Genomic DNA, 20750 nt, shown 5'->3' with positions numbered 1-20750 from the left:
TATCACTATGAAACTGTTTTGATACAATCTGTATTGTAAAAAGCGCTATATAAATAAAGGTGACATTGCAGTAATACCGCAGTTATATTGCAGTATTGTAGGCATCCTATTCGTTGAAGTAACCAGTTATATTGCAGTATTATTTTCGCTCTACTTCAGTTGTATTGCAGTAAAACTGCAGTTGTACAGCTACTGCAATAGGGCCTATTGCATTTTTTCGTGTCCAAAAAACTTAATTTTCCTACATAACAAAAACTGCAGTAGGCTATTAGTTCTAAAAAAACTGCAGTAATTTTTTTGTAAGGGATAGCGCTGACTGGATACATTTGTTTTATGTAGTTTGTCTATGAAAATGAATCTGCTACTTCGCCCAAACACATGATCAGTTGAGAGATCATCCACATGGTGTCAGTGTCTGACAGGAAATATAGGCTGCTGTTGAACTTAGAATGTTTGTTTATTGCACTTTTTTCAGGAATCAGCCTGAAACATTCGTTGCCGTTATTGTAAATTCATCATAGACATAGCTACTTGAGTGATAGTTTACCACATTAACATATTTGAGGAATAAATAAAAAACAGGAAAACAGGCCTACATATTTGCCCTACCGTTGATGATTCTGGATTTAGTTATTTTAAAGGGGAAACCTGTCGGTCCACTCCACTAGACTGCTTTTATTAACATACAAAGTGGCTTGTAACTATTTTTCTTTGCAGAGAAAACATGGCTTTGATATTCTAGCAGGCCATTATTGAATAAAAGTTACTTAAGGTTAATTTGACTGTAATAGGCTTATCACAGTCGTGCTGCTGTACTGAATTGGCCCTACATGTAGCCTATATGTCACAATCAGTCTAATGCTCACACTTGCTCGTGTGATAGCCTAAATACTTGTCAGCCTAGCCTCTGTACAGTCATTATCGGTCGTTATTGTAAATAACTCTAATCCACCAGCTTTGCTGTTTCACGGAAATGTGGGCTACTGATCCATCAGCCCAAGTGAAGGTGATTTGTTTGTACAGTAGGCGTAGTAGGCTACTGCTTTAATCCAGACAGACGTCAGATACAGTAGTCACTTTCGTTTAATAGGTGTTTCTAACTATCTCCAATGAGTTTAACGATATCTGCCTATTTAGCATCAAATACACTCACGCGGTTTCAGTAAACGTGATTAATGGTGAAATGTGGGCTGGTTTAAGGCTTATGGTGACTAATGGATCTTAAGCAGATGGATTGGTATAAATGCTCATGGTACGCCTCTATGATTCACTTTTGACACAGCTCCTGGAAATCGAACACCTGTAAACGGCATTTGAATATTATTTATTTATTCAAAAGGCAAAAGAGATTTTTAAAAGCAACAGAAATGTCAGTAGTGAGCGCACTGCCTTTCCTGAAGCCCATCTACATGAGAGCTCCGATCTCCCCTGGCCGCCAGCGCAGGCACACGCTCCCCGCCAGCGAGTTCCGCTCGCTCAACACGGAGGACGCCATCAGTGTGTTCGAAATAGAGAGAGAGGGTAAGACAAAACGAACACTCCTATTATAACCATTAAAAATGTGTTATTCATTAATTTGGGGAACAGTGCTTTTCGTTACTTTGCTCTTTTTTTCTTTCTTTTTTTGGCATTTAGTTTATGCTATAATTAGCCTACTTTTGTATTGAGTTAAATATGACATTTTATAAAATGCTTTTTTATATAATTAAATACTAGCCTATAGCCTATGCTACATTTGGTTACTATGTGATTTAAGTTATTTTCTAATTTTATCTCTCAGCTTTTATATCTGTGTCTGGGGAATGTCCTCTTCATCTGGATGAGGTCAGGCACTTCCTCACCCTCTGTCCTGAGCTTTCTTTGGGCTGGTTTGAACAGGGGAGGCTTGTTGCTTTTATCATTGGATCACTCTGGGACCAGGACCGCCTTACCAATGTAATCTAACCTTCAAATCATGTATTCATTATAGTCAGAAATAAATTATTTTAAAGTGTATTATTATTATTTAATCTTAACATGTTATGTTTCTTGTAATTGGTGCACATGATTTATTTTAGTTGTCTCTCTTAATAGGATGCATTGACCCTTCATAAGCCTCATGGGACTTCTGTCCACATCCATGTGCTGGCAGTCCACCGGACCTTCCGCCAGCAGGGAAAAGGATCAATCCTGCTTTGGCGTTACTTGCAGTATCTGCGCTGTCTACCATATGTCCGCCGTGCTGTGCTCATGTGTGAGGACTTCCTGGTGCCCTTCTACCAGAAGTCTGGCTTTAAAGGGCAGGGTCCTTCTGAAATCACTGTAGGGCCACTTACCTTCATCGAGATGCATTATCCTATACGGGGACATGCATTCATGCGGCGTAACAGTGGCTGTTAAGGGATCACTAGTCATGTAGCTTTTTGGATCTCCAAAAGGCTAAAGTAGTGAAGCAGTGGGTGTGTTGAAGCAGCTTTTGGTCTAGTGCTATTTGTGTCAACTTTTGTAAGACTCTGTCAGTATAGCAAAAATGGTTATAAATATATATATATATAAAAATAGAAAAGGGAAACATTATTGCAAACTGCATCCCACCCTTTTACCTAACAGTGATGGCTGAAATGTATTATTATTACGATTTGAATTCAAGTCAAACTTGGATATTTTTTTTCTCTCAAAGTCAGGTTATCTAATAGACAAGGTTTATATTATTGTTTATTTTGTATGGTATTTGTTATGCATTTCCCTAGATTTTATTTTTTTAATTAGCCTACTCATGCACATTTTTAATCCAATGCAGATTTGTCTGTGTTGTGAGATCGGTGGTCAAGGCTGAAAAGACATGGTAGTGGTTCAGCTGTGAACGGCTACTTTTTGTGTTCAGTATCTTGTGGCTGCTTTAGATGTGTGTCTGTTCAATGGAAGCATTAAAATAGCATCAACTGAATACTTTTCCACTGTGATCTCTTATGAAAAAAGCCACAAGAGAGCATACGTGTTGGCTGGTATTTAGTGCCAATGTGACGAACGTTTAATATACAATCTCATAAACGTGAAAAACTATTGGTTAGGCACCAGAACTATTTCATTTATTGATTAGAAGTACTTGTTTGCTCACTTCAAAGCAAAGGATTGAAGAGTTAAATGTTCCATGTACAGAGGTGTTGCAAAACAGAAATCATCACCTAAATGTGTGTCGGACAATTTGAGATGTTTAAGACTGGTTTCCATTGCCTTTCCCTGTAGAAATCAACCACTATGCCTCTACAGTCTTGAATCAAGACATCTATGATTTTGTATAAATTTTGTAAGTAAAAATAAATAAAAGAATATATTTTTCAGAACGTTTGCTCTTTTCCCTTTTTAGATTAGTCCAAGTCATTGTGTAAATTTCTGTAGCGTTCACAGGATGACGATTCTGGTTTTAACATTACATTTATTTATTAAATAAGGCACAGAGAATGTGTCACATTTAAGCACTTTTTTTCTCACAAATTGTGAGACAAAAATATAAACATTTGTTTCACAGGAAAAACATTCCCAAACGTATTTGTATTATTATTTGAAGCACTAGTTATTTGGTCCACCTCTAATCATGTGTACAAATACCTTCAACATAAAAAAAATATTCCAGATTGTAAGATTGTCACTTCGGTTATCTTTTAAGGCACAACTGCAGCCCTCAGTAAACAATGATGCACTGAATATCAAAAAGAACAGCAGCTGAATTTAACTTTGAAATTACACTAAATGGAGACAAAATACCAAAACAATACATGTTCCAAGGGAATGCACACATGATTTAATGCATGCAGTGCATCAATTAACATTAATAGCTGGTTGTCAACAACAGCTCTCCTTGTTTAATTCAAAGCATGCTTCCAATCCAGGAACACAAGTACAGGAAGCTAGAGTTCTAAACATTCAAACCCCTAGTGTGTTCATAAATGTGGAACTAGACGTTACTAGCCTAGACAGCTATTTTCCGTTGTCAATAGAGGCAAATGAAAACCAAATGAAAAATGAAGTATTCTTTTGAATGTCACTGAGATATACATACACATTTATACATTTCAACATAAAACCTTATTATGCATAGCTATAGCCAGTTCAGTGAAATGACTCTGGCATTTATTTAATTGCTCTGCAGTTCTTTCGGCAAACACAAACATCCAAAGTAACAGGAAATTAACCTTTAGTGTGAAGTTAACAGCTGCATTTGTTTTTAAAAGTTTAAGGACATTTAAAAAGGGAGTATAAAGCTTTGGATGGACATTTAGTGTCAGATATTTTAAGATAAATGGATAGCAAGAGTTCAATACAGGCTTCAGTAACAACACATCATAGTTAACCTGCACACTATCAGAGATGTTCAGAACTGCTTTGGGAAAACCTGGACCACAGTGCATTCCAGGGGTTAAAAAGGCTCTGAACTCCAAATTTAATATGGCATTATTTGCTGTCTTCCTCGATTTTATTTTTTATTCAGCTTCCTTTCCCTTGCAGTCCTTGGAGTTTTAGTCTACACAAGAACAAAGCTAGTGTACCACATGATCAATGTCATAGCGTTCACAAAACTTGCTGGTAAAGGGCAAGCAGGTGAGATGCTCTAGCCAATGCCAGTTTATGGGGTAAATGTAGAACCAGACAATAAGTGAGGACACCAACCCCACATAGACAAGCAACGACAATAAAATAAGAGCTCGTTTGCGGTACTTGTCAAAGGTGCCAAACGCGACATACGGAAGGAAAGTAAAGGACAGCAGAAGACCACCGAGGAAGCCAAAGATGTGAGCAATGTTATCAATCCAGGGCAGAAGGCCACATAAGAAAAGGAAGAGAACAATGCCTAATAGCTTCAGGAAAGCCTTCCATGGCTTTTCCAACATCTGCCAGGCCTGGAACAGCTCCACAAAAAGACAGGCTAACAAACCGAACTGAGATCCTGCTGGACCAACCTAGTAGAAGAGAAAGATTAAGTCATGTCAGTATCATTAAGCGTGAAAGAGCATTCCTTCAAGGCACTTGATGCTAGTGATGTTGTAATATTTCAATAAAATTGCAATGGGACATCATTTCAATTAACTCTTATAATTAAATCTCTAAATACACACATATATATATATAAACTAAAATATTTGTTTAACAAACATTTAAAGGAATCATTTTAAAAAATTCATTTATTTTCAGTACACACTAAAAATCTTTCTTTCAACATCTTCACAATATCAAAGAACTTCTTTGTTTGGATTCTTTTGAAAGGTCAGTGTACTCAACACCATATAAGGCGAAAGAGGAGGAGAAACCGCACACATATTTCCCTGATTCTTGCATGTACAGTATTGAGAGTGGTTTGAACATACAGAACTGTCGAAAAGATACTTAAAACATATGTGCCAGGTTTCGAGGATTAGGCTTAAGGCTAGTCCCAGACTAAAATGGATATTTGAGCTGTTTTAACTGAAAGCTTGCACTGACATATTTAAAATTATTTTAGTGCCATTGTTTTGTCTCAAAATGCACACTAAGGCACATTTATAAAAGCTACTTAAATGTCCTAATTTAATCTAAGCCTTGTTTGTGAAAACGGGCCAAACCTGGTGAACACAACAAAAGAGGGTTTAGCCTCCTTGCCCCTTTAAGGAAGTGCACGACAAGGGCGCTTCTTCCTAGTGATTGCCCGGCCACAAGAGTGTGAGATGCTTTTATGGCCGCCACATACACTGAGCGTGGAGGGGGCGCGACCCACGTCCAAGAGCTCTTGCAAAAAGGAGAGTATACTCGATATTTCGCACGAGTAGGAGTCCAGGCTCCGTTCTGTGCACCAGCCAGAGAATATCCCCCATTTCTGAGCGTAGAGGAGCCTAGTCGAAGGCGCTCTTGCTTCAGAGATGGTATGTAGCACCCTATCTGGGAGACACCCGGGTACACGTTGAGGGGCCATACATGAAGGGCCCACAAGTCAGGACGGGGATGCCAGATTTTCCCGTTTGCCTGCGTGAGGAGATCTCTCCTCAGCGGAATCGGCCATGGGGCTGTCTCCAGCAACTGTGCCAACTCGGAGAACCATAACTGGGTCTTCCAGAGAAGGGCTATTATGGCTTGTTTCCATTGAGCGGTACGGTACGCAATTATTTGTGTTTTCACTGTCAGAAGTTGTGAATGGCACACAAATGCCGAACCGTACTGTACCACTTTTTGGGTAGCCTTCCGTTGGGCTACCTAGCACAGTGGTACGATACTAAAGGGTGGAGCTAGACTCGCTGCAGAAATGTTGATTGGTTGACAGAGAATCATTACTTGCGCATGCTACAAGGGGAATGACAACATTAGAAGTGCCATTTTTTAATATACAGTTGAAATATAATACTACTGTTATTGTGTCACGAAATGTAGTTTTAAGAATTTTTCATGCGAGAATGTAGTTGTTTAAAGCTCAAATCAGTGGTTTATTTATAAAGACTTATGAAAATTTGATCCAGTTTATGAGATCCAGGCGATCACCGGGCGCTCATGTTCCCCGCCTGCAGAGGTTGCCTGGACTCTGATGTCTCTTTTCCTGCTTTATTTCTCATTGTATAACTTCTTGTAAATAACTTCAGATAAAACTGAAATTTAACAAAAAGAGATAGGGTTGAGTTGTCATTTTTATTTTATTACAAGATAATCACTGTAATGTTGTTTATTGCAACATTTTTACAAATGCACATATTGCCTGGAATATCAGGGTTGTGTTTTATTTTATTTTGTTATAAATAGGCTAACGTTATACATCAATACAGTGAATAATCAATACGCATTGCCTGAACCACATTTGTGTGCCTATAATGTTTACATTTTATTTAAATGAAAACGAAAAGAGGCGGTGTGTTTTATAACCCATTTCGTTTTATGGTTGCCTAAAATGTACATACAACCGCAGTAGCAGAGCGAGCTGAGTGGCGCTTTCAAGAACGCGCTGTTCCATCAGCAGAATTACCGGACTCTGCATTGTGTGTCTTCTTGTGACAAACATGCCCGAGAAGCAAGAACGAGATCTGCTGTATGTCACCCATTGTTGTTTACGATGTGGCTTTCTTCTTCCCACGAAAATGACGTCAGTCACTTCTTTTCGGCAAACACCACGCCTATCAAGTAAGTGTACTGTTGGCGGTGGAAACGCTAGCCGGATCATGGTTTACCGACCCGAACCGTACTGTACCGTACCGCTCGGTGGAAACGAGCCATAAGTAGCACTGCACACTTGCTTTCCCTGATCGGTTCGATGACCTGTGGTAGCATCGTAACCGGAGGAAATGCATACAGCGGGAAGCTCGGCCAGTTGTGGGCTAGCGCGTCCTCGCTCTTTGTAAAAAATGTTTGGCAATGAGCGTTCTCTTCTGAGGCGAAGAAGTCGACCTCAGCCTCGCAGAAGATGCTCCATATCAGTTGAACCGTCTGTGGGTGAAGAGACCATTCCCCAGGGGGAACATTGACTCTGGATACCATATCCGCACCCTGGTTCAGAATGCCTGGCACATGTGCCGCCCTCAGAGAGCGCAGGTTGTGCTGAGCCCATAGAATGAGACTCTTGGCCATGATGTGCAGGTTGCTTGACCTGAGACCACCCTGGTGATTTATGTAAGACACCACTGCCATGTTGTCCGTCCGGACCAGGGCATAGTGTATTTTAGGTATGGGAGAAATCTTTCAGTGATAGAGCCACCGCTCTCATCTCCTGCCAGTTTATATGTAGGTGCCTCTCTGGGTCATAAAATATGGGGGTAAAGGGCCCCCCAACCTAAGTTGGGGGCATCTGTCGAGATCACTTTTATCCTTGAAACCACACCCAAACTCACGCCAGACTGATACCAGTCAGCCATTTTCCAGGGAGCCAGGGCTTTGATGCAGCCGTGGCTCGCTCTGATTTGTAGTTGGCCAGATCGCCACACGTGAGCTGGTACACCGGGTTTTAGCCAGCGCTGAAGAGGACGCATGTTCAGTAGTCCTAGCTGGAGTACTGATGATGCTGAGGCCATGAGACCCAATATCCTGATAGAGTCTATCACTATAACCAGGAAAGAATACTATGGCTGGGAGACAGTATGCTCTTGGAGGTGTTGATCCTGAGACCCAAGCATTCTAGATGGCTGAGGAGTCAGGATCTGAGAGTTATCAACTAAGCCTCCGATTGAGCTATAATCAGCCAATCGTCGAGGTACAGTAGGTTAACACACGCACTCCCTGCTGCCTCAGGGGGGTAAGTGCAGCGTCCATACACTTCGTAAATGTACAAGGTGCCAGTGATAGGTCCAATGGTAGTACTGTGTGTACTGGTAAGCTTGCCCCTCAAAGGGGAATCTCAGGAATGGCCTGTGATGAGGCAATATCTGGATGTGAAAATGAGCATCTTTCAGATCCACTGAGAAAAACCAATCCCCAGGACGAATTTACGCGAGGATCTGCTTGGTAGTCAGCATCCTGAACGGACACGCCCATAAGCGCTTTGTTCAGATGTCTGAGGTCTAGGATGGGTCTGAGACCGCCATCCTTCTTTGGAACGAGGAAGTAGCAACTGAAAATGCCCGACTCACTTTGTGAAAAGGGAACTGGTTCGACAGCTCCCTTTTCTAACAGTTTCAATACTTCGGTGAGAACAACGTGAGCCACGCCTCTTCTCACAGTTAAAAAGCGCGGGGGTCTGCAAGCAAACTGTAGTGAGTAGCCTCATTTTATTATGTTCAACACCCCTTCTGATATACCGTGGATAGCCTCCCAGGCCTTGGCCCGCATAGCAAGGGGTTGGATGAAAGACTGGAGACGGGCCACTGTGAGACAGGGACCCGGCCGTCCAGCCTTTCAGTTCTGTATGAACAGCGCTCGTGTGCTGGGGCACGCGCCTTAACATGGGCCACCCTTTATTACATCACCCGGGAGAACTGATACTGTGTGAACAGCTTTTATGTGTAGTGGTGCGTACTTCACAGTGGGCACTCGATCTACATTTATTACATCTCCCGTGCTGGCTGGGGGGAGAGTTGATACCGTGTTGGCAGTGTTTGTGTGTAGGGGCGCGCACTTCATAGTGGGCACACAAACTACATTTATTACACTTCCAGCGTGAGCTGGGAGGAAGTTTGAAACTGTGGGAACAGTGCTTATATGTAGGGGTGTGTACTTTATAGTGGGCACACAATCTACATTCATTGTGTTCGCAGCGTGAGCTGGAGAAATAGTTACTGTGGGAACAGTGTTTGCAGGTGTGCATGTTTTATAACGTTTGCTGCAATAGACATTTCCAGCCGCCCGAACCAAATGGGGGACTGGGAAATGTGTGAGAAATGGAGGTTGGTCCGGCCTTGGCGGGACTCAAACACTCTCTTTCTTCCTTTTGCCGATGTGAGTGACGCAGTTTAGAAAACTCACTCACAGTGTCCGTCTGGGTCATGCAGAGAACTAGTGAGGGTGGGGTAGCTCTCTTGTAATGTAAAAAGAGCTAGCTGCGGGCGCGAGCAGCATTATATTTCTAATATAAATCTTTATCACCTGAATCGACAGTTAAAAATTACTCATTAAGCACTTTTAAAGGAGAACTCCAGCGCAAAATGAACCTTTGGTCTAATTACACATTGTTACCTAGTCAACCGTTATCTAAGATTTGTTTTCATGATTATCGAATGTAAATAGTTTTATCTCTAAAAACAGTTTAGCCTATAACGCTAGTATAACGCTAGTATATGGGGCGTAGAGTAATGACAAATAAAAATCGCTTGTTAATACCACTAACAAGGCTCAAAATAGCCCCACACTAACACGGCAGCATAATGAGGGTCCCTACATGCAAACCGAAGCATTGAGAACTGTGTAAGTGTCCAGACAGTTTAATAAGAAGATATTTTATACATACAGTCAACTTCACGTATACAAGCAGAAGCCATCTTAGAAAAACAGACTCGATCAGTCGATCTACGAACCACCGATCTAAATGCGCTGGACCATATGAGATTCTACACAGTTCAGCGCATTTGGATCGGCGTTTAGTTGATCGACTGATCGAGTCTGTTTTTCTAAGATGGCTTCTGCTTGTATACGTGAAGTTGACTGTATGTATAAAATATCTTCTTATTAAACTGTCTGGACACTGTCAAAGTTCTCAATGCTTCGGTTTGAAGGTAGGGACCCTCATTATGCTGCCGTGTTAGTGTGGGGCTATTTTGAGCCTTGTTAGTGGTATTAACAAGCCATTTTTATTTGTCATTACTCTACGCCCCATATACTAGCGTTATACTAGCGTTATAGGCTAAACTGTTTTTAGAGATAAAACTATTTACATTCGATAATCATGAAAACAAATCTCAGATAACGGTTGACTAGGTAACAATGTGTAATTAGACCAAAGGTTCATTTTGCGCTGGAGTTCTCCTTTAAAAACACAGAGAAAACTTAAAAATAGCATTTTTATTTTTTGTAATTTAAGGAGTCTGATCAGTCTAAAATTTTATTTCTGTTGTAATAGAAGCATGGATGAGAAAAGTATGTTTAATAACTATTTTTGTGTTTCATGGAATGAAAAAAAAACATGGATTTCAACTAACATGAACACAATGTTAATGTTTGGGTGAATTAACCCTTCAAAGACCAATGTTTAGATGATTAAGGTGACTTCCTGTTACATTCTCACAGCAGCTTTAGTCTCTGATGTTATCTCGCTAATGGAAATGTTTCAGACATTTTCAATGGTTTGGCCACTATTAAAGCCCTGTTATTATGTCAAATGGTAGAGAAACAAAGCGCTGAGTGTCAAGCAGGTGCATAAACAGTGAGTCAGATAAACAAAGCTGGTCTGAATCCGAGCGCAGACGTGCTTTTTTTGTAATTAATGTATGCCACTAGAGGGTCAAATATGAATCCATTTAGCCATTTTCAACAATCAGTTGATATAACCATTTGGTATGATGAGAATGAAATGCTGAAAAAGGAATCTGCTACAAATAATGAGAGAATATAATTTTGAATAGACATACTGGCCCATTATTGGCTCACTTATCGTAAAAAAATGTAAGGGCAATTTAAAAAAAAATCCTTTCAGTTCATTTAGATAGTGGAAGTATCTACCTGCTATTTAATAACTGTGACTCCAAGGCTTTTATCTTTCTAACTGATTGGATTTGATCATAGATTTGCAAAGCTTGTATTATATTTCCTAAAGCAAAGACTGTTCGGCAGTGTTTTAGCAAAGAGTGTTCCATGTTTGGCAGTATGGATTATCAGAACTGGCAAATAGCAGCCCTAATGCACGCAATAATGAAAATCCATTGCAGAGACTACTTGTTGTGACCCGATTAGAATGACGTCAGGGCTTGCTTGGGCAGATGGCTAATCTGAGATATCTTACCTTTCCGCAAGGCCAGAAGACACACACACACACACACACACACACACACACACACACACACACACACACACACACACTTAAGGGAGGAGCTCTGTCGCAAAGGTGTGAGGTATCAGACAGAGTGTGAGTAAGGTCAATGAGATTACATTGCATGTGAGAGCGGACCCAACACCTTAAGAGTAATGTCCTTTGTGTTGCACTTTTTTTTGTAGATTTTAAGATCTGCGTATTTTTCTCTAAGGGCCACATGTAAACCATTAGCTATTTGCTACTCCAATATTTAAAAAAATAGTCTGTGACGTCATTTTACGAATTACGTGCTTACATATCATGGTGATACCATAACTGGTGATTTTGAAATAGATGTTTATGATGCACATTTCGTGTTAAATATATAGACAAGGAATCTGAGAGACATCTCAACAGGAGCAATGCTGTCTTTAATATTAATGTGGAGATCCTGAGTCTAACTTAAGCTCATTCTGAGATAAATGTAAACATTGATCTAGAAATCTAGATCTTAACGCAAGCAACAGAGAAATCATTTTAGATTTGCCCTTTTCATAGGTTTGCTTAATTAAATATATTTTTGTCTACTATGGATTTAGACAAATCACACACAACCAAGTTATCACTATAAATGGAAAAAGTCAAATTTAAAGGAGGACTACAGTACTACTTCCTTGACCAGCTCCCTTGAATCTATGGCTCGCGATCAATAACAAACAAACGATCAAGAAGAAATTAGACGCATCAATAGAGATCCTCTCTGCAGAAAAAGCAGCCAATTACAATTACTTTGTTGTACAGCCTACTGAAGTTAATATGTTTATGATAATAATAATAATAATAATAATCAAGATGTACCGGCCAAAGTGTGTGTTCAGTGCTGTTACGTAAGTGTCATGAGTCACGACAGCAATCAACTGCAAAACACTTACGTTTTTGTGATACCTACAACTCAGGGGGCCGGTTGTACCTGCAAGTTTCAACTTAGCCTAGTTTTGGCATAAATGGGCACTAAGATACAACTTACGCACTACTAAATAGTTTTGCGTTGCACTATTGCACTGCACTAAATATTTAGTTTATACATAGTTACGCTTCAACTAAGTTTTTAGTTGAAGCGTAACTATGTATAAATTAAATATTTACGGAAGCCTACAATCAGGAGTAACGGTTAGAATAAAATAGCAGACAGATTGAACTGCATCAATGAACTCTTCTTTTACCTGACAGACTTCAATTCTTTAGACATATATGATAATGCTGATATTTACACTCGCTTACATTTTAAGAGTGAAAGCATAATGTAAAAAGATTACTTTGTTGATGAGCGGCTCATCAACACGAACCCTTCCTACAGCACACCGCTGTGTTTATCTGTACCATCGTTCCATGTTGTGCATGTCAAATAAAATCAGTCAATCAATAAATGTTATTATAAATAAGTTAGAATGTATAAACTGAAATTCCTAGCATTTAAACAACTTCTGCTCACATATTTGAAGGCTGATATTGGATCATCGAGGGTAAACGTCATATTATACGACTATGCATTAGCCTACTTTACGAAGAGTTTACGAACTACTAGCAACGTTCTGCCTTACGAACAAATGGTGCAATTTAATAAAGTACAGAGTTAGTTACAAACTAGCTAGTAGTTACTAAGCCTCTAGTGTGGACTTTACGTTTCAATTAAAGAAAGAACTTATGAATGATAGGTGCAACCCTACCCTGCACTCAGAACACGGACGGACAAGCATAGTAGCCTTTGTCTTCAGTTGTGTGCCTAAACGGCCAAATACACAGAAATATATCAAAATACCAAGATCAAATGCCAAGTCGAGTATTCACATAAACATACAGTAGGTAGAACAAGTATTTGATACACTGCCGATTTTGCAGGTTTTCCAGAAAAAAAAAAAAATCCAGAAAATCACATTGTATGATTTTTAAGTAATTTATTTGCATTTTATTGCATGCCATAAGTGTTTGATACATCAGAAAAGCAGAACTTAATATTTGGTACAGAAACCTTTGTTTGCAACTACAGAGACCATACATTTCCTGTAGTTCTTGACCAGGTTTGCACACACTGTAGCAGGGATTTTGGCCCACTCCTCCATACAGACCTTCTCCAGATCCTTCAGGTTTCGGGGCTGTCGCTGGGCAATACGGACTTTCAGCTCCCTGCAAAGATTTTATATTGGATTCAGGTCTGGAGACTGGCTAGGCCACTCCAGGACCTTGAGATGCTTCTTACGGAGCCACTCCTTAGTTGCCCTGGCTGTGTGTTTCGGGTCGTTGTCCTAATGGAAGACCCAGCCACGACCCATCTTCAATGTTCAAGATCTCGCGATACATGGCCCCATCCATCCTCCCCTCAATACGGTGCAGTCGTCCTGTCCCCTTTGCAGAAAAGCATCCCCAAAGAATGATGTTTCCACCTCCATGCTTCACGGTGGGGATGGTGTTCTTGGGGTTGTACTCATCCTTCTTCCTCCAAACACGGCGAGTGGACTCATCCTTCTTCTTCCTCCAAACACAGTGAGTGGAGTTTAGACCAAAAGGCTCTATTTTTGTCTCATCAGACCACATGACCTTCTCCCATTCCTCCTCTGGATCACCCAGATGGTCATTGGCAAACTTCAGAGGGGCCTGGACATGCGCTGGCTTGAGCAGGGGGACCTTGCGTGCGCTGCAGGATTTCAATCCATGACGGCGTAGTGTGTTACTAATGGTTTTCTTTGAGACTGTGATCCCAGCTCTCTTCAGGTCATTGACCAGGTCCTGGCCATGTAGTTCTGGGCTGATCCCTCACCTTCCTCATTATCATTGATACCCCACGAGCTGAGATCTTGCATGGTGCCCCAGACCGAGGGAGATTGACCGTCATATTGAACTTCTTCCATTTTCTAATAATTGCGCCAACAGTTGTTGCCTTCTCACCAAGCTGCTTGCCTATTGTCTTGTAGCCCATCCCAGCCTTGTCTAGGTCTACAACTTTATCCCTGATGTCCTTACACATCTCTCTGGTCTTGGCCATTGTGGAGAGGTTGGAGTCTGTTTGATTGAGTGTGTGGACAGGTGTCTTTTATACAGGTAACGAGTTCAAACAGAAGCAGTTAATACAGGTAATGAGTGGAGAACAGGAGGGCTTCTTAAAGAAAAACTAACAGGTCTGTGAGAGCCGGAATTCTTACTGGTTGGTAGGTGATCAAATACTTTTGTCAAGTCAAGTCCTCTTCATTTATATAGCGCTTTTAACTATGTAGATTGTTTCAAAGCGGCTTTACAGTAATAAACGGATAATTTAAGGTAAGAGATTGTTTTGGCTTTATAGCGGTTCTTGGATAAAGATATTTTCCAGCTAAAGTTAGTTTTGATTGATTCACTTCCTTCGCAAGGATCATTAGTTATTAAATTAGAGGCCGCTAAGACGACATAATTCTCTCTACACGGACTTTAAACGCGAACCTGTGAGAAACGCTGAAGGCGCTCATGTGCGCATTAAGAATTAATTCTATACTTATCCGCATTTGAATATATGTGCGCAGGTTTGTAACTCCCAACAAACCAAGCCTTAAACGACTTGTCTGGCCTTAAAATTTTAATACAGAATTTTATCACTTCGGGGTAGATACGCGAAACCGAAATTATCCCGACAACGCTTTATCTGTAGAGTGGTAAAGGGATCCTCCATAGGGAGAGGCTAGTTGGTACTTCACCACTGCGTTGTCATCGGTTCCAGGCGAAGGTCCTTCGTCAGATCTGGATACGGCCTGGATCCGGCAGGCTGCTGGACAACCTTGGGATAAACAAAGACACTAAAATTAGCATAGATGCCATTCTTCTTATGATGTAATGAGTACATCAGGATTTATGGGAAGTGATCCCAGTTCCGGCTGACCTAATCTATGCAGCCTAACATTGAATTATAGAAGTCTATAATGTATTATGTGAATGCTAGGTCAAAGAGATACGTCTTTAATCTAGCTTTGAACTGACAGAGTGTGTCTGCTTCCCGGACAATGGTAGGAAGTCTGTTCCAAAGTTCTGGAGCTAAATAGGAAAAGGATCTACCGCCAGCAGTCGATTTTGATATTCTAGGTTATTATTAACTGGCCGGAATTTTGGACTATAATTTTGGCGTTAAGAGCTCGCTCAAGTACTGCGGAGCTAAACCATTTGGTGCTTTGTAAGTAATAAGCAATATTTAAAAAAAATGTACGATGTTTAATAGGGAGCCAATGCAGTGTTGACAGAACGGGGCTAATAAAGTCATACTTCCTGGTTCTGGTAAGAACTCGCGCGCCCTTAGATCACTTGGACGTGGTTGTGTACAAGAGGTAAAAACAATACAAATACTGTTCGTTTTCTCACACAAACCGCTCGTTTCGTGTCTTAGGCCATCAATATGTACTTACGATGGGGAATTGTTTAATTTGGACTTCTCTGTGCATGCTCTTTGAGGTGGTGACCATAGACCTGCATTAAATGACTGACAGACAAGAACGGTTTGACCTAAAAATATCAAAATTTAAACTACTGCCGAAACAAAGACACCTACATCTTGGATCCCCTTGAGGTAAGCTAAAACATACAAAAATTTTATTTCAAAGTGAACTATCCCTTTAACGAGTTTGCAAAATTCTTCCTCTCCTGTAGCAATAAATGAATAGAATTTTTCCTTAGGCAGACTACAATGCTCTCCCTGATCTGATGCGATACTGTAGTAGACGGTTGCATAGTTATAATTTTGTCCCTGATATTATCAATCTTATAAGTGAATAAGTTCATAAAGTCATTACTGCTGTGTTGCTTGGCAACTTCTGGGTCTGAAGCTTTATTTTCCGTTAGTTTAGCCACTGTTTCAAATATATATATAAATATAAATATATAAATAAATAAATAATAATAAATTATGTTTATTTTCTTCTAATAGGGTTGAAAAATAAGCCGATCTAGCAGCTTTTAAGGCCTCTCTGTATGCAATCGAGCACTCTTTCCATGAAACGCGAAATACCTCTAGTTTTGTTTTCTTCCAGTTGAGCTCCATTTTTCTGGCTGCTCTCTTAAGGGCCCGGGTGTGCTCGTTGTACCACGGCGTTGGACTATTTTCTTTAATCTTCTTTAAGCGCAATGGAGCAACTGTGTCTAAAGTGCTGGAAAAGAGAGAGTTAAAAGTTTCTGTTGCAATATCAAGTTCTTCTAAGCTGTCTGGGATGCTGAGATGATGAAACGGATTAGGAAGATTATTGATAAAGCAATCTTTAGTGTCAGGTCTAACATTTATAATATGGAGTCGGCATTGCAGCCTTTGCTAAATGTAATTTACACGAGACTAGATAATGATCTGAGATGTCATCGCTCTGCTGAATTATTTCAACGGCATCAACATCTATTCCATGTGATAATATTAGATCTAGAGTATGATTACGACAATGAGTAGGGCCTGACACGTGTTGTCTAACTCCAATTGAGTTTACAATGTCTTAAAATGCCAATCCCAATGCATCTTTTTCATTATCCATGTGTATATTAAAATCACCAACAATTAGTACTTTATCTGCAGCCAATAGTAATTCTGATAGAAAGTCCGCAAATTCTTTGATAAAGTTTGGTGCCCTGGTGGCCTGTATACAGTAGCTTTTTTTTTTTACATTAAGCACCAACACTTCAAAATAATTATATTTAAAACTACATTTCTTAGTGGTTTTGAAAATATAACTATAAATTACAGCAACACCTCCTCCTTTGCATTTCAGACGAGGTTCATGTTTATAACTGTAATATTGTGGGGTGGACTCATTTAAAGTAATGTAATCGTTTGGTTTTAGCCAGGTTTGTGTCAAACACAGGACATCTAGGTTATAATCTGAAATCATATCATTAACAATAAGTGCTTTTGGAGTAAGCGATCGAATATTCACCAACCCAAGCTTTATCATTTGCTCATCTGTATTTTATCTGTGTTTTATTTGTTGAACATCAATTACATTTTTACCTTTAGATGGGTTTGGAATTTTTTTGTGTTTCCTAATTCGAGGAACAGAAACAGTCTCTATATGATGATATCTAGGTGAAAGAGGCTCTATGGGATGGGATTTATCTGACCTTGGTGATGCGAGGCAGCTGGCAGACAGTTGGTTAAGCCAGTCTGTCTGTTTCCTGACCTGGGCCCCAATTTGTCATGTTTTATCTCTAAGACTATGAGCCAAATTACTAGAGAGAAGAGCAGCACCGTCCCAGGAGGGATGTATACCATCTCTTCTCAACGGGTCAGGTCTGCCCCCAAAACTTTTCCAATTGTCTATGACTTCTATGAAACCATTTCGACAGCCAGCTATTGAGTGAACACAATCTACTAACCATCTCATCACTCCTGCGAACAGGAAGGGGGCCAGAGCAAATTACAGTGCTTGACATCATACTTGCAAGTTCACACACATCTTTAATGTTATTTTTGGTGATCTCCGACTGGCGGAGTCGAACATCATTAGTGCCGACGTGAATAATAATCTTAGAGAATTTACGATTAGCATTAGCCAGCACTTTTAAATTTGCTTTGATGTCAGGCGCTCTGGCTCCCGGCAAACATGTGACTATGGTGGCTGGTGTCTCTATTTTCACGTTCCGTGTAATAGAATCATTAATAACTAGGGCATATTCAACAGAATTCTCAGTGGGTGTTTCACTGAGGGGGGCAAATCGATTTGTTATGGTAATCGTAACGGAAGAGCGTTTTTTGATCTGCGACTACAGCGTCTTTCCGTCACCCATTTGCCCAGCTGCACGGGCGCTAATTCAGCCGTAACCGAATCATGTAAACAGTTCACTAGGCTAGGCGCATCCAAAATAGTATCTAAAGCTCTTGCACTCTTGCCTCAATTAAAGTTTGGATGCGTGTCTCTAGTTCTGAAATCTTCTCCGTCAGCGTGACTGTCTCCCTGCATTTATCACATATAAATCCTATATTGCCGACAGAGAAGGCTATGCTAAACATGTGACATGAAGTGCAAGTGATAATAACAGAAGTCATTACTCACCGTGTTTGTTGACTGATTCTTACTCATCCGGGCTTTTGATGACCTCAAAGGCACGGGCCTTTGTCATGCAATAAAATGCAAATTAATTATTTAAAACTCATACAATGTGATTTTCTGGATTTTTGTTTTAGATTCAGTCTCTCACAGTTGAAGTGTACCTATGATAAAATATTACAGATCTCTACATGCTTTGTAAGTAGGAAAACCTGCAAAATCGGCAGTGTATCAAATACTTGTTCTACCTACTGTATGTTTATGTGAATACTCGACTTGGCATTTGATCTTATTTATTGTGTTATGCAAATTTTGTTTGTTTTTAGTTGTCTAATTACTATTGTTGAAATTTAATTGGATTTTTATTATAATATTATATTTTTTTACTCTGGCTCTTTTGGAAAAATGCATTAACCAAAAAGGAAAAAATGGCTCTTTAGTCAACAACAAAAAACACATGACGTTTCCAATTTTACTAAAATAAATGGCAATAGCGAAAAATGTTTGATTGTTTAAAAAAAAGAAAGAAAAAAAACACAACTAAAGGTATAGTAATTAAAGGCCTTTTAAAATATTCAATAAAAACTTTGATGTTTCCAAACAATGATGTACTACAGTTGTTAAATAACCTACCTGCAAATAAATATACCACACTGTGATCTTGATTTACAAGTGTTATGAATTCTGAAACATTTCTACATCCAAATGAATTTGATTTTGATTAAACAGGATGTTTGGAAGAGAGCATTCGGTTACTGTGGTATTTGTTAGCTGATTTTTAATATCAGACCATTTAAAAAGACCTAAAGTGAATAGAGACATGATAATGACTAACCGGGTGATCATTATTAAATTACTGCAGTTAGAAACTTAAGGGCAGGGACAGTATTCTCAAGGAATTTTATCTTCCCACTAGGAGTCCTCCTAAGAGTTCCAAGCTAATAGTTTTAGCTTAAAACAAGTATTTGCAAAAGTTTTACTAAGGAACTCTTTAAGGGTTAGTTCCCCCAAAAATGTACATTCTCGCGCATGCGTCGTGGCGCTCTCTTGAACTCATGTCAGATACCCACACAGAATAAAATTAATAGTTGAATGCGCATCAAAAGCATTTTCGTCATTATGTTTTTACTAACTTTTCTGGACCGGCAGAATGAAATTGCCAAGGAGCCTATGGAGTCAGACAGCTCTCAGATTTCATCAAAAATATCTTGATTTGTGTTCCGAAGATGAACGGAAGTCTTACAGGGTTGTAACAACATTAAAGTGAGTAATTGCTGACAGAATTAAAACAAATTGGTGAACTAACCCTTTAACATCTTTTCCATTTCATTTAAATGTTGATATGAAAATATTTGTTGTTGTTTTTTTTAAGCTATAATGTAGCGTTTCAAATGTATGATAATCATTTAAATTTTCCATTTTTTGATGTGCTGTAAAAGTGCGCTTTAACCTTAAGATAATGTTCCAGCAACGTTATGCTAACCTTAAGATAACGTTCCAGCAATGTTATGATAACGTTCCAACAACGTTATGATAACGTTCAAGCAACGTTATGATAAAGTTCCAGCAATGTTATGCTAACCTTAAGATAACGTCGTTTATATACTGTACAATACCGGTTAAAAGTTTGAAATAAATATGATTTTTAATGTTTTTCAAAGAAGCCTCTTATGCTCACTAAGGCTGCATTTATTTGATTAAAAATACAGTTAAAATATAAATAAAATATTATAATTTATAACCGTTTTCTACTCTAACATGTAATTTATTTATGTGATGGTAAAGGTGAATTTTCAGCAGCCATTAATCTAGTACATTATCCTTCAAAAATCATTCTAATACTGTATGCTGATTTGGAGCTCAACTATCAATTATTTGTACACAATTATTAAAAATGGCTCTTATTATCAATATTGAAAACAGTACTATAGCAAATTACTGTAAAGATTTTAAAAAATGTACTAACCTCAACAGAACAGGCTAGTCAATTGAAATGGGATCACTGAAAAGAAGTTATGAATGAATGAGGTAAATATATATAGCGCATTTCCTATGTACTACTGTACACCCAGTGCTTCACAGCACCAGGGTACAGCATCTATTTGGATGATGTGACAGCAGCCACAGTGCAATGGGTCGCATCACACAGTGCTCTCATCACACACCAGCTATAGGTGGAGGAGAGAGATTAGTTCCGTATTTACATATGTAAACCTCGTTCCCTGAAGGAGGGAACGGAAATGTAGTCAACATGTCGACTGATTGGCTTAGGGAGTCTGTCATCTTCAAGTATTGATAAATCGAGCCAATGCACACATTGTATATCCGCAGCGCGGGTATAAATACGGAAG

The 20750-nt window shown here is 39.4% G+C and overlaps 2 protein-coding genes across 4 annotated transcripts in view; one reads left to right on the top strand and one right to left on the bottom strand.

The window, feature by feature from the left end:
• The first annotated feature begins 1029 nt into the window (after window positions 1-1029).
• On the top strand, window positions 1030-3323 carry aanat1 (arylalkylamine N-acetyltransferase 1). Its single transcript, XM_079629119.1, has 3 exons — window positions 1030-1521; window positions 1781-1935; window positions 2074-3323. The coding sequence occupies exons 1-3, from the start codon at window positions 1368-1370 to the stop codon at window positions 2377-2379; spliced, it is 615 nt and encodes a 204-aa protein (XP_079485245.1). The 5' UTR covers window positions 1030-1367; the 3' UTR covers window positions 2380-3323.
• Window positions 3324-4218: 895 nt separating this feature from the next.
• The window catches only part of LOC307007291 (inactive rhomboid protein 2-like), a 70909-nt gene continuing 54377 nt past the window's right edge, over window positions 4219-20750 (bottom strand). For 2 of the 3 annotated variants that reach the window (XM_079629105.1, XM_079629104.1), the window contains one exon: window positions 4219-4937. In XM_079629105.1, the coding sequence (XP_079485231.1) occupies window positions 4518-4937 (420 nt within the window). In that variant the 3' untranslated portion in view covers window positions 4219-4517. The remainder of the gene's footprint in view (window positions 4938-20750) is intronic. The other variant, XM_079629106.1, reaches the window with a different exon arrangement.

The sequence above is a fragment of the Phoxinus phoxinus genome, assembly GCF_949152265.1.
Source record: "Phoxinus phoxinus genome assembly, chromosome: 11".
NCBI lineage: Eukaryota > Metazoa > Chordata > Actinopteri > Cypriniformes > Leuciscidae > Phoxinus > Phoxinus phoxinus.
The sequence above is the reverse complement of the archived record's forward strand: the minus strand, read 5'-3'. Positions and strand labels throughout refer to the sequence as shown.

Bases quoted from the DNA above. Each gene is read 5' to 3' on its own strand.
- aanat1 (XM_079629119.1), top strand. From the start codon at position 1,368: ATGTCAGTAGTGAGCGCACTGCCTTTCCTGAAGCCCATCTACATGAGA. The intron at 1,522-1,780 runs GTAAGACAAAAC...TTTATCTCTCAG, and splicing joins GTTCGAAATAGAGAGAGAGG to CTTTTATATCTGTGTCTGGG. The intron at 1,936-2,073 runs GTAATCTAACCT...CTCTCTTAATAG, and splicing joins ACCAGGACCGCCTTACCAAT to GATGCATTGACCCTTCATAA.